Raw genomic sequence first — 18,305 nt, forward strand, 5'->3', positions numbered from 1 at the left:
TCTTGATGAAGAGGTATATATGGAACAACCAGAAGGGTTTATCTCTGCAAATAAACCTGATTATGTATACAAGTTGAAAAAGGCTCTTTATGGCCTTAAACAAGCTCCAAGAGCTTGATACTCCAAGTTAGATGCCCATCTTACAACAAATGGATATACTAGAGGTGGTGTTGACAGTAACCTGTATGTCAAAATTGAAGGTAATGATACTTTGGTTGTTGAAGTTTATGTGGATGATATTATATTTGGCTGTCATAATGATGCCGTATCCAAAAAGTTTTCAAAACTCATGGAATCTAAATTTGAAATGTCCATGTTAGGTGAATTAACCTTCTTTCTTGGGCTTCAAGTAATGTAGCTTGAACAAGGCATTTTTCTCTCACAAACCAAATATGCAAAAGAGATGCTTAAAAAGTTCAATATGACAGATTGCAAACCTGTTAGCACTCCAATGGAGACTGGTTGTAAATTGACCAAGTCAGATGACTCACCTGAGGTAAATCAATCTGAGTATAGATCAATGTTTGGCAGCCTACTGTATTTAACTGCATCTAGGCCTGATTTGATGCATGCAGTTTGTTTGGTTTCACGTTTTCAGTCTGCCCCCAAACAATCTCATTTGATTGCTATAAAAAGGATATTCAAGTATATTCAAGGTACTTTAGACTTTGGCTTGTGGTATTCACGAAATAATGATTTTACTCTTGTTGGTTTTACAGATGTTGACTGGGCTGGTTGTATAGATGATAGAAAAAGCACCAGTGGTGCAGCTTTCTTCTTAGGAGATCGTCTTGTTGCCTGGCACAGCAAAAAGCAAGAATGTGTCACTTTATCAACTGCAGAATCTGAATATATTGCAGCAACAACTTGTTGTACGCAATTAATCTGGATGTCTCATCAACTTGCTGATATGGGTATTATAGTTGACAAACCCATCTCCATCTTCTGTGATAATACTAGTGCCATCAGTCTTTCAAAGAATCCTGTGATGCATTCTCGCACTAAACATGTTGCTATTAAATTGCTATTTCCTACGAGAACAAGTGTTGGCTAATGAATTTCAAGTTTTATATGTACCTTCTCAGGCACAAGTAGCGGATATTTTTACAAAAGCTTTGTCTAAAGAAGTCTTTGAACGGTTAAGGGATAGATTGGGAGTGTTTTCTCAATCTGCTCTTGTCTCCACCTAATGCATAATTTGAGGGGGAGTGTTGCTCTGTTGATTTACTTTCCTTTTGTCCTTGTGTTTTTTAAAAACAAAAAAGTAAAAAAAAAGGGGGAGAAATTGGTATTTCATATTGGCATTTCACAGTGACAACAGTGAACAGTGACATTGGTATTTCATATTGGCATGGCATTTCACAGTGACAACAGTGAACATGGTATTTCATATTGGCATTTCACAGTGACAACAGTGAACAGTGACATTGGTATTTCATATTGGCATGGCATTTCACAGTGACAACAATGAACAGACATTGGTATTTCATATTGGCATTTCATTCTTTTCACAGTGACATTGGTATTTTTTTGGCATGTCAGACTTGGCATTTCATTGGCATTGGCATTTTTGGTATTTCAGTTGATATTACAGTGATATTACAGTGGTTTCAGTTGATATTACAGTGATATTATAGTGGTTTCAGTTGATCTTACAGTGATATTACAGTGGCATTGGCATTTTTTATTTTGGTATTACAGTTTGGTATTCTTGTTTGATACAGATCAGATTGGGAGTTCATTATTCTGACAGTATTCATTCTTTTTACAGAATTGCATATTACAGGTTCAGAGGATGTTGTTTTCCTTACAGGTTTGCATATGACAAGGTTCAGTGTTGATTGTATATGTTGTATTTGTTGACAGTGAAATTCCTTACATTGATTTTGGTCCTTTCAGTTGACAACATATTTCATGGCAACAATGGTTTGAGTTTTTTTTTCTTTTTTAATTTTTTTGCCATCAAGGACAAAGGGGGAGTTTGTTGCTCTTTTGATACTTTTGTCCTCAATGACAAGAAAAAAAAAGGGGGAAGTTGTGTTGTTTAAGTTTCATATTTTGAGGCAAGTGTATTAAGCATGTGGTTATATACTTAAAAAGCCTTTCTCACAGGCCAGACTAGTGACACAGATACATTGAATTTAGCTGACGTGTTATATGTTTAAAACGCCTTTCTCTCAGGCCAGGCTAGTGACACAGATACAGTGAATAACACTGACTTGGCATTTATTGAACGGCATCTTTGGTTAATATTATGTTTAATTTGTCTACGGACTAACAGCATATACTTCGGAATACTCTTTGTGACCGACAGATTAAAAGTTTTTTTTTGGAAGCATCGTTTTTGTGTTTCATTTTGTTTTTGAACAAGTTTGAAGTCCGTCTCAAACCCTAGACGCCATGAGAGATGTAGCCGCCGCTGTAGCTAAGGAGGTCGAGTTAGTTTGTTCGGTTGAAAAGAATGATGCAAAAGTGGACTTAACAGTGAGCTTAATGGATTTCTGGTTAGTTTGTTTTCAGTTATCAATGAGGTTGCGTTTCACAGGTATTATTCTTGTTCATATGCTTAAAAAGATTCAGATATTTCGAATCAGGTTTTTCAGTTATGAAAAATGGAAATAAGGAAACAAACTTTGCTTTATTTTTAGTTTTTCAAAATTGGGAAATCAAGCATCTTTAGTTTCTCTCAGCTTCTCTTTCCGTTGCACAGTTAATCGGTTATTTGTTTTCAGTTTGCGAATTCCCGTAAGGTTTTTGGTAACCCTATACGAGGGTTATTCTTGAAGATGTTTTTTTTTGGGGACAAAAACGGTTTAAATACAGAACAGTTTATACTGAAATGAGATAGAGGGGTGTGAATAAGGGGAAAGACAAAGAATTTGTTGAAAAAGAAAAGAAAGTGTTGTGTATAACAAAAGACTATCAGAGATCTTAGATAGTTGAGGGTTTGAGAGTCTTACTTTGTTTTGTTGCAGAGTACATGAGGCTATAATGGTTGAAATTATTTTGTTCAGAGATTGAATTTTTCTCTCTGATAGTGTTTAATTCCTTTAAAAGAATGTTATTATTTTATATCTATGATTCAAAGCCTTGAAGAATATTGTTGCAGAAATCTTTTAGAGAGAATCATTTGTACAGATTGGTAAAATATACTCGCTCCAATCACTGATGGTTTTGTGACTGCAAAATTTAAGTGCATGCATAAAATTACCAGTGGCTGTAGCTCGAGTTGAAATGTTTTTATTGGATAAGAAAGAGGGGTTGGTGCTCTTTGAGGCCTTGTGGTTTCTAAATCTTGTGAACTGAGTTGGTGCTCTTTGAAATAATATAAGGGATCTTACCGAGTGGTTTTTCTACCCCAGGAGGGTTTTCCACTCATGAAAACTATGGTGTTATGTGCATTGTCTTGTCTCATTTTGTCTTACTGGTTTATGCTCTGATACGTCATATCTTTAGCTCTTTTCATTTCATACTCTGTTTTGTTGAATTTATGTGATGCAACCTTTGAAATACTCGTTTAGATGTTTCATGTTTTTGTAAAAGATTCAATAACATTTTATTTTCTGAAAAGTTTGAATCAAGTTTTTCAGTTGGTTCTATTGTATATTTCATGCTTCGTTAAAAGTATTACATCAAGGTGTTAAGTCTCATTTATTCAGTCTTTTCAACTTTCAGTCATCTGTGCTTATTGTGAATCAAAATTGTCAAGTTTATAAAAGAAGTTCTTGTTAAAATTATTACACTCTGATTCACCCCCCCCTCTCAAAGTGTCTCCACTTCCAACAGATCTGTGGACATGATTTGTAGCAATAGAGGAGGAGTGGAAGACAAAGCTTGAAGATGTGAAGATAGCGGAAGAGACAAAAAGATAGATTACAGACTATGACGAATAGGTTATTGCGGAGCTACATGAAGAGGTAAATCGCTTAGTCTTACATAAGGACATTGTTTGGGAATCATTTGTAGTGTTGAATGGGAAAAGGTATGAAGAAATATGTGAGGAGTTCAATGGAGAGGTTATGAGTTGTGATGTGAATGGTGAAGATGCAAACGATTTGTTGAAGAAGATGGCTAGTGGAGAAGCATGGTTGCAACCAATAATAGGTGAAATTGTAGAATGGAAAAATGAAATGGTAAACGCAGATTTATATCAGACTGTGAATGAATTTGTTCAAGTTAAGAGACAAATGAAAAATGTGATTGAGTTTGAAGTCATGAAGCTCTTCAATATTATTTATACTGAATTTTGTGTAGATGAAGGGGTAAGGAGAGTTTGGAGGGGAATAGTACACAATGAATATGATTTCTGTCAAGGAAACATGATAGTTGTTCTAGAAAAATTGTTGAAGAAGCGAAATAAAAGGACACGGTGGAATAATTTTGGTTTAATGGCCACATGTGCAAGAGCACATGATTTATTTAGTCTCCTAGGGAGTCTAATGCAGGAGCATCGTATCATTTTGGTTGCATAGTTTGATTTTTATGTTTGGTTTAGTTTGAGGTAGTTTGTTTGACGGTTTATGTTTTTGGTCATGTTTGTGGAAGGGAACCATGTTTCAGCAGTTAAGGGAGTAGTTTTCAGGTTGGGACGGTGGAAACAAAAAGAACAAGAAGGTGGCATGAAAAATGATTGAACGGGGGTCATGGAGAAGGTTGAGAAAGAGGAGAAATGACCCAGCTGTAAGTGGTGGTCCACACAGATAGTATGGAATTACCACCCCTTTGAAGCGATAGAGTGGCAAAGTGAGCCACAAACAGATTAGAAGGGCACTGGAACATAGAATATGAGTGACTTATAAAAGGAAGAATCGGCTAATATTGTGTTGGTATCATTCAAGAAGATATTGCAGACAAAGTGGCCACGAGAGGGAGAGAGGAAGAATCATGTAGAGAATTTTTTTATTTTTTTTTAATGAAATGGAGGAACATACCGAACTCTTGAAGAATAATCAAGGGTATGTCATGGGAAAATTTGAATTCCCAAAAGATCGATTATGCATTTAAACTTGTGTTACATTAATAAGAGAAAGATTAAGTTCTTATCCCAGATTTGTAATCGGTTCCTTGTTATTAACTATAATAGGATGAGTTTTAACTGAATGTTCAAAAGCATATGTGTGTGGGTGTGAGTCACAACGTGATATCCGTGTGTATATGTGTGAGGATCTTGCCATTAGCTCAGGCGATCCCTTTTTCTACTAGACCTAGTATGTAAAGAATTACCAAATACATTTTTCGATCCACTATGAGAATTGATCAGAATAAAAGAAATGATAGTTATAATGTTATAAAAAATATTTATTTATTTTCTCTTGAGAGATAATCTCTAAACATGCAAGTTAATTTGATGTGTAATGTTGAGTATTTTTTATTTTAATATCTAATAAATGTTTCTAGAAATCAGTTTGTAACATTAAAGAGACACCAAAGTATTTCAAATATCTCATATAAAAAGATGCATACGAAAACATAAATGATCCTCAATCCTTTCCTTCTAAAAGAAAAGTTGGCATACTTGTTCGCCTCCTAATAATGTTCTATCTTAATATTTACACACATCTAGCCAAGGAAAAAATTAAGTCCATGAGATCAACAGTTTTGAAGATAATTCAAAAGAATAATATCTGGGTGACATATTTGGAGATATTTTGATAACTAATGGTACAATATTTAACTTAATGCTCTAGGTGGAGAAATCTATGCATTTTGAATGTAAACCTTATAAATATCCTTTTAATTTCAATCTTCAAAGTATATAAAGTACATTAAAAATTAAGTACAAAATGAGACAAAAACACCTTCAAACCCACTTTGTCAATCTATTAGAATGATTAAATTCTATAACTCCAAAACAAAAATATAATGTTAATAAAGACAAGGAAAAAACAATTCCAACTTAATTAAATCATCATGACTATATTCAAAATACTAAAATGAAAACAAAAAATAATATCTCATTTATTTAGATACAGACGAGACTATAGATCAATCAAAAAAATATACTCTGAACATCACATTATATTAATATTCTTCACAGTTTGAACATGTCAAAAAGGCCATGCGTATAAACAAAGAAGAGATCACATAGTTCAAGGAAATCCAAAGCATATAAACCATGTTAAACCAAACAGCAAAGCTTTTAACAGCTATTATTCCAGGGAAGTTGGGCTCTTGGCAAACAGACGAATGGGCAAACCACCTTCTATGTGAGGAATAGGAAAGAAAGTGATCCTCCCCTCTTTAACAATCTCCCACCTGCAACAATTTCATTAAGATAGTTATTAAATCTCAAATTTATGTCAATGTTTCTGATGATTATTTTGATTTAAACAGTGTGTTTTAAGTTTTGATTTGTTTATGTAATACATGTGAAATCATATAAATAAATGAATTCTATTAAAGAAAATAATATGATTTCAAATGAATCACATAAACAAACCAAATTTTAGAATCTAAATTTATGAAACTTATTCCTGAACAGGCCCTTCATACCTAAACTTTGTTACAAAGTAGTGAAGGAAAAAGGAGATGCTTATTCTAGCCAAGTCAGCTCCTGGACATAACCGTCTTCCTCCTCCAAAGGGGGAAAATCGCATATCATAGTTCTTCCACAGTAGTTCTTCCTACAAAAATGTAAGAATTATTAACAAATCTAATTAATAATTTTTAATTTTTTTAAAAATTTAGTGAGCTATTGAATGATGGTCAAACAAGTTACATATTATAAAAAAAAAAAAATTAATTTTAATCATATAGTTGTTATGTGCAGTTATGTTTAAACTGAATTTAATCACATACATAAGAGACATATCTCTCCATAGGTGTATTTATTTAATCACATATTTAAGTTCTTTAATTTCAACAATTGGTATCGAAGCAGGTTGTAAGAAATCAACTTTTAGTTATTGCTTCTATCTTGGAATGAATTTGTAAGAAGCAACCTAAAGTTGCTTTCTCATCTACTGAAGCAGAATACAAGGCAGGAACTTGCTGTAGCAACTTGTAAATCAATATAGATTAGATGGCTTCTTGAGAATCTTCGACATCCACAACTTGATCCAAAAACTATATATTGTGTTAATCAAAGTGTGTTGAAGATTTCTAAGAATCCAGTGTTCCATGCTCGTACAAAACATACTGAAGTGCATCATTACTTTATTCATGAACATGAACTCAATAAGAAAATTTATCTAGTTTATACACCAATCAATGGGCAGCTTACAAATATTTTCACTGAACCTTTACCTAGTGTTACCTGATCTTCATTTCTAAATTGGTAGCTAATAAACCTATATTATATGTGACCTCCATCATCTAATTAAGTTGTGTTGTATGATAAAATAAAATTTATAAAAAAAAATTTAGAAGAAAAGTTACAAAACAAGTTATATTTAACCACATAATTGTTTAATGTAATCATGTTTCATACAAAGAACACATCTTTCTATAGATGTATCTACCTACTTAAAGATCATTGCCATTCATTTATTTAAAATAAAATAAAACTATTCAAAATTTCAACACTATGTAATTAAAGTAAAACAAAGGACTAATTCAATAAGAAAATGCCAACTGCGATTCAACTAATCTATAAAAATCAATATAAAAAATGGTTATGGTTTATTAGTAGTTTTTACTTTATCCTTTCCTTGCCAACGCCAGGGATTGAATTTGAGAGGATCGTTAAAGAATTTTCCATTCATATGGACTGCGTAGAAAAATATCATTACTCCCCATCCTTTAGGTATCACATAGCCTGAGAATACACATATTCAAATCAAGAAAATAAAAAGTAAGAAAACATTCTTATAAGATTACAGTGTAAAGAAAAAGCTTAAAATAGCTCTGAGTGGCAGTTCATGAATACCACCTTTAGCTTTAACGTCTTCTGTTGTTTCTCTTACAAGCCCCACGGCTATGCTTGACAGTCGAAGCGCTTCATTTATAACCTGACCAGTAAAAAATAATATTTCAATTCAACTGAGCTTACATGTGATTCTCAAAAATTGATTATATACTTTGCAATTGTTATTTTATCTCTAACAGATCAGATTGGCTTAAGTAGGGATTTTTGAATTTGATTGTCTATATTTTTATTTTTATCAATATTCATCATGACATGAAATAGAGGAGAGAAGATATTGTATATTTTATTTCTTTTTTTAATTGTTATCTCATCTTCATAATAAATAATAGAAAAAAATATACACAGTTAAATCCAAGAATTCTGGAGCTAATCTATTTTACAGGTTAAAAAGAAGATGACTAGCTTGATAATTCACAACTTGAGCTTCTTGAAAATAGGGATGACTTCAATCCAACTTTGTTTTATCCATGCAAATTTGTTGTGACATAATAGTTAAGCATAAAAGAGTGAACAGAAAATGGAATAAAAATGAAGAAATTATGTAACAAATGTCAAGATATCATTCTTTAGGTCCTTACTTTTAACTAGATTCTTGATTTAAGTGAAATAAACACCTGAACATGATATTTGATATTTCTACACATCTTTTATCTTTTTTTATAAGACAGAATAAAAACAAAAACTGAATGTTTAACTAACAAATTTAATCCACAAATAGAATAGATAAACCTAGAATAAAGTAAATCTTTGAATGTTTTCATGTAAAGTAAATCAATTTAAATGATTTGTTTGAATTATTTTGTAAAATCAACAAAAATTAAAAATCTACCCTTCATGGTTCTTAAAAAAGTTACATACACATTGAGTGAATTTCATCTTTTTATAGTCTTCCCACTGAAGTTTCTCATCTCCCTTGTGTTTTTGGATTGTTTCATGCTCCTCCTGCAAATACATACAAAGAGTAAGAATAATTAAGAAGTGCTGATGATAAATCATTCCACTGAATATTTGTTAGTTGTTTACTATACCGTGAGTTGGCCTAAGGCTTCTTTTGATTGAGAAAGGAAATGAATAGCTATGGCCATTGTTCTAGATGCAGTCTCATAGCTTGCAACCAGTAAAATTAAAAGAAAATCAGTCACAATCTCCTTTGGAAGATTCTCCTCATTTACAAGCTTAGATAACAAATCATCACGAGGATTTATTTTCCTTTCATCCATGAGCTTGTCAAACTTGCTACTCAAAATCCTTCTGGCACTCAATCCTTTTGCATAACCACAACCTAACATCTCTACTGGGACTGAAACAATTCCATTTATGAAGTCTGTCACGAGGCTAAACAGCTCATCTGTTTCTATGTCTTTTGACACATTGAGCAAGTGCTCGGCCATCACATTCAAAACCAACTGCACATATAAAAAAGAACAATCCAATATTAATCATAGACATTAGACAGTTCATAATGACCAATGACCAGTGTGTTGTTTTTGAATTCACTTGTTTAAAAATTTATTTGTATCAATGTTTCAGATCATATTTTTATCAAAAATGAGAGAACTGTAGAATGAAATCGATACAAATAAATTTCTACGCATTTGAATCTAGATGCACAGTGTACTAACCCAATATTATTAGTTTGTCTCATTTACAATGATTCAACAACACATCACCATTAGAGAATAATGGAAAGCTAGTAAAAAAAAACTTAAATTAGACAGATATACTTGCCCTCTTGCACTCTGGTTGAAGAACTATTTCTCTTCCTTCCCACTTTGTCATGGTTTGTTTGAATACAACTTGAATGGCAGGCATGAAATTTCTTCTCAACTTTTCATTGGTGAGTAAGTTAACAGCACTTCCATGGAGCTGTCTGTGCAGATCTCCTGTCACTGATATCATGCTATGCATACCCATTAGATCATGAAGTGATTTAAAGTAACTTGCTTTAAACAATCTTCCTTCATTTTGTAGAACAAACTTGTTGAATTCAGGATCCACAGACACCACTATTGGCCTTCCAAACATACTGCATGTAACCATTTCCCCATACCTGTAATAACAATTGAAATCAAACATAGTTAGTCTTTCTTATGAATTGTAATATATTTGTAAACGTTTTAATATGATCAGTGATATTAATATGACATGTCCTTCATATTGTGTAAGCTGGAAAGAAGAAGCTCTCGCCAATCAAACCAGACTCTATTCCATTGTTTAAACCAAAATAAAAATTACTGTAATGAAATTTATGCATGAGTAAATATGAGTAAATAAGCTTACGGAAGTATGTATTTGTGAAGAAATGCAAGTGGGTCAGGCTTGGCCATGTAATAGAACCATAACAGGGTGTGACCAAGAAAAGGCAACCCCTTAGATGTAGGAGGCACCTTTTTCTCCTTTCCCTTCAAAAAATACAGTAGAATTGTGATGTTAAACTTGAACAGATATACTGTCAGAAAAAATAAGAAAATATATCCCAGAACTATAAATACAGAAGAGAAGTAGATGGATTCTTCTTCCATGTTTTCTCTGAAAGAAATCATGGTTGCAGAGTAGAAACTCTTTTAAGAGCTGTGGAATTGCATTTAATCCAGTTCAATATATAGCCAAATCCATAATAAATAAATGTTAAATACATAATATATATTAAATGCATTCAACATGGGCAGGTCAGAGAGATGAGGCAAGATAAACGTGGGTGCGTGAGGGGCATAGTATATATTAAATGCATTAATTTGCTCTACACTTTTACCAGTTTTAGAATGGAAAATAAAATAGTATTTAGAGACGTTAATTCTAGAGCTGGTTGAAGTATATAAAATACTGAAGGATCAAATTATCTGTTTATTTTTATTTTTATTTGTGAATTTTTCTAGACTGTAGGAATCTGACTGGGGACATTTATATTTGTGATTTAGGTGGAATAAACATTTTTAATATATTATAATTATATTATTAAATAAGTATATTTACTTTTAGAAAAAAATATATTTCAAAATTAATAGATATGTTTTTTAAAGTCTTATTTTATCTATATGTATGATTTAAGTGGACTAAGCAATGATATTTTTTGGTATCTTCTACATAATTTTTAATAAAGAAAATGTGTTAATAAACATATAAACAATAAATAATATATAGAATTATAACATATAAACAATATATTCTATTTCATTTATATAAAATAATAGTACACATTAAAGACAAACTGACTAAAATCGCATCTTTAAAATTCATATTTATTAAAAAGATTGGAAAAAAATATTTTAATCATCTACTGATTGTTGTTAATTCGACTGAGTTGTTTGCCCAAGTTTTTTATACTCCTTTTGATTTTAGGCAGATGCTTTGACTTCACAAAATCCTATCGAATAGGATATTCACTCTCCTACCAAATAGAAAATAAAATAGTATTTAGAGACGTTAATTCTAGAGCTGGTTGAAGTATATAAAATACTGAAGGATCAAATTATCTGTTTATTTTTATTTATATTTGTGAATTTTTTTAGACTGTAGGAATCTAACTGGGGACATTTATATTTGTGATTTAAGTGGAATAAACATTTTTAATATATTATAATTATATTATTAAATAAGTATATTTACTTTTAGAAAAAAATATATTTCAAAATAAATAGATATGTTTTTTAAAGTTTTGTTTTTTATCGGTAAAGGCAAAGCCATAATTATATTGATTATGTAGAATTTACAAAGCTAAGATAGCAAATAGATTTTTAACAGAATTCAAAATGGAAGCATCAAAATGCCTTCTAAAAGAGAAGGAATGCAACCAGGCAGTCCATGGAAGGCATAACTAGTCTTTCCAAATTAACATATATAAGTCTGAGGATTCCCTTTTTATAAAAAACTTAAAGTCTAAATGGCAGAAGCTTGCTGCCCTATTAACAGAGATTATGCTGATAAGAACAAATACTCACCCAAGAGTCAAAACAGTAAGCTTTAAAGTAACTAAAAGGGGACCTAGCTTGCAATTTCCTTGTGGGCTTCAGATGGCAGGTGCTCCTTCCTGGCACTCCCACGGCCTCTGGGAGGGCGACCCCTGCCACGGCCAAGTCTAGACCCACGATGACCCCTGCTAGCGCCACCCCTGCATGCCTGTTCCATTTGAGGGTTTTCATCTTCTGTTTTCAGAGGCAGGATGCCATTGAGTCTTGCAAACTGAATTAGGTCATGGACTAAGCGCATTTACAATGATATTTTTTGGTATCTTCTACATAATTTTTAATAAAGAAAATGTGTTAATAAACATATAAACAATAAATAACATATAAAATTGTAACATATAAACAATATATTTTATTTTATTTATATAAAATAATAGTACACATTATAGAAAAACTGACTAAAATCACATCTTTAAAATTCATATTTATTAAAAAGATTGAAAAAAAATATTTTAATCATCTACTGATTGTTGTTAATTTGGCTGAGTTGTTTGCCCAAGTTTTTTATACTCCTTTTGATTTTAGGCAGATGCTTTGACCTCACAAAATCCTATCCAAGTGCTCCACTCTCCTACCTACTGCTGTATTTGATTCGCCATTCACACTCTCTATTGGTTGGTAATGTTCACGTGGATTTGAACATTATCAAAGACACTGGTTTAGTTGGGAAGTCACGTCTGGTTGGTAATGTTCACGTATATTTGAACACTTCTCAATCAAATGACAGCAAAATGACAGCAAAATCTGCCAACCAAAAAACAAATATTTGAACACTTCTCAATCAAATGACAGAAGAATGGGATCAAGATTGGGATAATTTCAAATAGTTCAATCGGTCAATCGATGGTCTCCAAAGAAGATTGGGAAGAACGAATTTACGGGTGACTGAAATAAGGACAAAGGTAGTGGAATAGTTTGTACTATAAAGTGGTTTTTTTTTTTTCTTTGGTTTTCAATTAGAGAAATTTATACTTTTTCTAATAATGAGATGTTAATTCTAGTTACTCTTGCGATGCTACCACAATATCCATAATGCCCAAACTATTTATCAGGCTCTCAAAACTTTCTCTATTGAGTATCTTCATAAAAATATTTGCAAGTTGCAGCTTGGACCTATAATACTTGACCTTGACTTATTCATTTTCAATCAACTCTCTTATGAAGTGATACATGGTCTCAATGTGTTTACTTTATCCATTGAAGGCTATATTATTTTTCAAAACTACTAATGATACCTCTTCCCAAAATATAGTTGTACTATCCTCTTGTTCTTCTTTAAAATCTGCTAGGATTCTTTGTAGCCAAATAGCTTGACATGTTGTTGTATTTGTTGTTATGTATTCAACTTTAGCTATTGATAGAGAAATAATGGGTTATTTCTTGAAAGCTAATGAAATGACTCCCAAACCCAAATAGAATACATATCCTAATGTTTTCTTCCTATCATCTACATTTCTTGCCCAACCACTATTCATGTATCCAACCAATCCAAACCAATTCACTACACTATACAAAATACAATATCATTTGATGCAATTAACATAGCTCAAAATTCTATCAATTGTCTACAAACATTTTTTGTTTGATGTCTCCATAAATTTTGAAATTAGACTTATTCCATGCATTATATAAGGCTATTTGTTGTCTAATACATCAAATAGAATAGATAAGTATCAGAGGGTACATAAGGGTTGTTAAGACTAGGTTCTCCAAGGTAAATATTTTCTATTATAGATATGCACTTCAGGATATTGATAAGAAGAGTCAAGAAAGCCTTCAAAATATAAAAATGTGGCATCAACAGAGTCAATGTCCATTTTGTTTTGCTAGTGTGGTACAATTGCATCCAAAGGCTTGGTAGTAGATTCATATGGTGCAAGATACATCCTAGGAGCAATATCATAGTTGAAGATAACATAACAAAATATACCCAATCAATTTTGTAGAAGTTGATGACCCAACCTTACAAGCCAAGATCATCTACAAGAACAAGACCTGTCACATAGAAAGATCAAGCAAGGATAATTTTCTCACCAACGTGAGAATTTTGTGTAGATTGCACAAAAGATTATGTTATGATGAATGAATCCTCATGAAATGATGAATGAAAGTCTAGATGCAAACCATAAATCGAGAAAAGGATGAATGCAAAGATGCAAGCACAAATGGGTCCCAACAACAAAAGGCTTGATTAGGTACTCATGCACACACCAATGCAACTCTCACAAATAGAGAAAATGAGAAAAAAATCAGTGGGAGAAAAATCTTCTCCAAAAGAGAGAAAAAGAAATGAAAAAGAGTACATGTGACTAAGCATGAAGGACTCCAAATGTGCCCCCAAGTACTTAATCCGTTACAAAAGTACAATCAATATCCCCTCATAGGAGAGAAAAGAAGAGATGATGGATCCATTTTAACTATGATTGAGTAGAGCATATAGAAGTTAGTATGTGTAGCCAAATTGTGTGTTAGTTTTTTTTATTCTTCCAAGCCATCACATCATATCTATAGTAGAAAAATTAAACCAAAACCCCTTGGATATCTAGATACACGGATATGAGAGAAATGATAGGCTCTTGTTGGAACAAAATGTACCCTAAATCATGAATAATAGAGAATATTAACATAAGAGAAGAAGAAATGATGAGAAAAATCATGAGAATGAGAGGTCGAACATTCTAAATAGTAAGACATTAAAAATATAGGACAACAAGAGAATCAAAACTTGTAGAAGAAAACTTTACTAAAGAATATGTCCATACATAAGAATACAATAAAATTATATTATTTCCTATTTAATTTATATTAACAAAGACATTTGCATTCTCTATATAATAATAAATCATTAAAGACTGGTTTTTCAACTTTAGTACAAGTTAATTTGATTATAAATACGTATAACAAATACAATTACAATACATCCAAAATTTATAATTAGTACTCGAAATTTGAAAAATTATAAAAATAAATTAGCTTTAACTAAAGATTCCAATCTAAATGACACCAATTACATAACCACTACAACTTTCCTTAAATATACTAAAATAAATAAATAATATAACAAATATATTTTGTTCAGAATCAACAATATTTTACAATTGTTATCTTCCTAAATTACAAATTAAACTTATAAAAAAAATATTAAAAAAAAAAAGAAGAAAAACCTAATTAATTTTAAATTTAAAATTCTTATTCAACGAAAATAGACACTACCTACTAATTTATTTCTAACATTAAAATGTTTTGTATTTGTTGAAGCTTGGGCTTTCTTGATATTTATGCCGAGAGGCATCTACAATGACATCAAAATGTTTGTAAACAAAAATTCAATATTGAAACAATTTGACATGCAAATGACGGGTAAATGCATGAAATATGCCATCTTTTGGTTTTTGTGGAGATGTTATTTTATTACTCCAAATAAAATAGAACTCTCACCACTTGTCTCCAACTATATGAAACCATTACATTCAAATGATAGTAGAGGAGTGCAATAATATTTAAAAGGGAACAATCAATCCTCAGATTCTCTTCTATTATAAGATATCTCTCGTCATAATTTACCTATATTTTTTAAATATAGATATACTAGTGATAATATTCACCTTTATCAAGCTTAACATGTTTGTTAAATTCAATAAATTAAAAGGGACATTCTAAGATGACTTGCTCTCCACGTTTGCTTGCCTAAAATGTCTTGATTATAAAAGCCAAGTTAATATCAAAGCAACACAACTATCTCGTGCTCTATTTAGATGTTGATTAAAAATAGGTGATATTTGATGACAGGTGTTTTGACACACTCACCAACAGTTTGGTAGTTTATCTGAACACTCACCACCTCTCCTGAAAAGCAGTAAGTTTTGGGAAACTAACTACTCCAAGGTCTCTATAGTTGAGTCTCAACGGTGATGGGCAACTCAATGGTTGATGCGATTGTACTTGTCAAGGGGCCTGCTAGTTGAAACAACTTTGAATTACCTACTTTTTTTTGTATTTTTTGATTTGGATTCTCTCAAAAATCATCTCCTCCCAGAAAATCTTCATTTTTTATCGCTTCTTCACCTAAGGCCAATATTTTATTCTAGTTTTTACATTGCTTGGTGAAGTCTCGGATTCTCACTTCCCAATTTGTTGAGCAGTCTCTTATTGCCTTTTTTGTTTTAAGGACCCTTTCATAAATTCCTATTGTATGTTGTAGAAAAAAATTTACCTTTGAAATGTTATTCTTCGCCCATGATTTCATAGTGGTGGCTACTTTCCTTATTTCAATCAAGGCTCTTACATCACCTTCTAGGAGCGATGATGTGGATGACAGTGTGTCATCAACCCTTGAATCCAAAGGCTTTCCCATCTCCATGAGAAATTACTTATATTGTTCTAATTGTGGCTTTACTTGCAGCTAGGAGTTATGCTCCTCCATTTTGTTCCTTACTGTACTGGTATCAAATTCCAAAGTGTCAAGCTCTCCCCACTTTGTTTTCTTCCCAAGCTTTACCTGTCACACTTGATATTTTGAAGGACCTTCCCCTTTAGCCTCCATGGGGGATGCGATATCGACAATTACTTCACCGGAGCCAATTCTAGATAAATGATGAATTGTTTTAGCCTTCTTTGTTTTCTTTGGCTCCTTCATAATAGCTTGTTGCAGTGAAAGTTTAGGAAGCACCACCTTTTGTTTCTTATTAAAAGTGAAAGTTAACCATTGTGGTGTTCCTTCATCTGTATTTCCTCCTTGGGTGGTTATTTGTGTCGTCACTCTTCCAGTTTCTTGTGACGGTTACTCCTCTTGTCGTTACCCTTGTTCTGGATCCTATGTATTAGGAGGAGTTTGGGTTTCTTCTTGGGTAGGAGGTACTGGTATGATAAGCTATTGTTGTTGTGAGAGTATTTGTTGAGCCAAGTTTTCCTGTAGAGCATTATCAACATCAAGTTTTTGCTAATATTCTTCCAATTTCTCACTCACTTGCTCGTTGAAATCTTTGGTTGTCTCTTGACCTTGTTGCTCTATTACTCTACCGATGATATCTTTCAACAAGTTTTCTACATCCCGTGGAGTGAGAACAAGTCTTTCATCATGCTCTTCATCCTGCCCTTGCCCCATTTCCCCCTCTTCATTTTATTGCTTCCCTTGCGAACCCTGATCATTTGTGTACATGGGGCTTACCTGCGTAATTCCTGATAACTTTTGTACAACAGGCCCCCTTCATTTCTTTGCACTAGAAGGAGTCATATTTTTCCTCTTCTTAGACTCTACCTTCTTTGGTGCTGGCTCAGCCTCCTCTTGGTCTGAGTTTGACTCCACATTATGATTAATTAATATTTTGGTTGTGGGAGTCATTGCAGGCTCAAGCATCTGTGAAACAATAGAAAATGGAGTGACAGTTGTTGTAACCAAAGGTGGAGGCATTGTTGACACAACTAGTGCAACAGATGCGGTTGATGTGGTGGCAGGTGTTGTTGTAGTGGAGGTAGTATCAGTGGTGGTAGGAGTGGTGGTAGCACTAGAAGGTTGAGCCTCTGGAGCAGGTTGTTCTGTCGTTGCTGCAACACCTTCAGTAGCTGGCCTAATAGGATGAATTTTTGCCTTTGGTGTGGCCCCTAAAACAACAGTAATCCCTAAACTCACCTGTTTTGCCAAGTATTTAACCTCTTTCATTTTTTCATTCAACTTTTTCTTCAGTTCTTCTATGGTTAATGGAGCTTGAGCATTCCTCCTTCGGATCCGTAGAGGTGTTTTTCCTCAACTCTGACCGTGTTCTCCTTGTATATTATTTGTGTATCCTCGATTGAGGATTGTCGGTCGGGATATTCTTTTGTTTTCCTTTGGAGGTAGTTGGTTTAATCTTTAGAATAAACCACTTCTTGGTTCTATCTATTACCGACCGAGAGATGGTATCAATGACTACCACTTCTTGCTGCGACCATCTGATTTGGGGAAGTGGCCTTTTATCTATTCATGTTTCCTTATACATGGGATCCAACAAAATACCATCATCATGTAATTGTTTGGGTAGGTTGGTCGCAATACCAAAATCCCTTATTTGAGGAACAGTGAGGCGATGATAAAATCACCAAGAATCAGAGGAGCCAAAATTCTATATCGACTTGGCAGAATTGAAAACGACATGGAATACCTTGAGAACTCCCAAAGCAGTACAAAACACATGTATGTTTGAAATAAGGAGAAAAACCAAATAAATACAACCCGAAATGAAAAGCTAATAAAATCTCACACTGATCAACATATGCAATCATCATAACAACAACAAATTCATATTTGCACAAAGATATCTTTTGCGATATAAACATCCTCAGCAAGCCACCTCAGTACCTTAACAGAAACGAAACATACAAAACAATGATCGAAGTAGAGCTTCGCATGTACCAACAACCCATATCATATAAACAAAGAAGAGATCACATAGTTCAAGGAAATCCAAAGCATATAAACTATGTTAAACCAAACAGCA

General features: G+C 32.7%; 2 protein-coding genes across 2 annotated transcripts; both read right to left on the bottom strand.

Moving 5' to 3' along the window:
- Positions 1–6,149: 6,149 nt before the first annotated feature.
- LOC131040639 (abietadienol/abietadienal oxidase-like) lies at positions 6,150–16,936 on the bottom strand. The gene is made up of 9 exons (XM_057973593.1): positions 16,799–16,936; positions 10,148–10,269; positions 9,596–9,917; positions 8,896–9,273; positions 8,726–8,809; positions 7,868–7,949; positions 7,638–7,756; positions 6,493–6,623; positions 6,150–6,255 (listed from the first exon to the last, which is right to left on the bottom strand). Exons 1-9 carry the CDS (start codon positions 16,934–16,936, stop codon positions 6,150–6,152), a joined length of 1,482 nt encoding a protein of 493 aa, XP_057829576.1.
- A 102-nt stretch (positions 16,937–17,038) lies between these two features.
- Positions 17,039–17,491, bottom strand: LOC131040637 (uncharacterized). Its single transcript, XM_057973592.1, has one exon. The coding sequence runs from the start codon at positions 17,489–17,491 to the stop codon at positions 17,039–17,041; it is 453 nt and encodes a 150-aa protein (XP_057829575.1).
- Positions 17,492–18,305: the final 814 nt, after the last annotated feature.

This window comes from Cryptomeria japonica, chromosome 1 (genome assembly GCF_030272615.1).
Source record: "Cryptomeria japonica chromosome 1, Sugi_1.0, whole genome shotgun sequence".
In the NCBI taxonomy this organism is placed as follows: domain Eukaryota; kingdom Viridiplantae; phylum Streptophyta; class Pinopsida; order Cupressales; family Cupressaceae; genus Cryptomeria; species Cryptomeria japonica.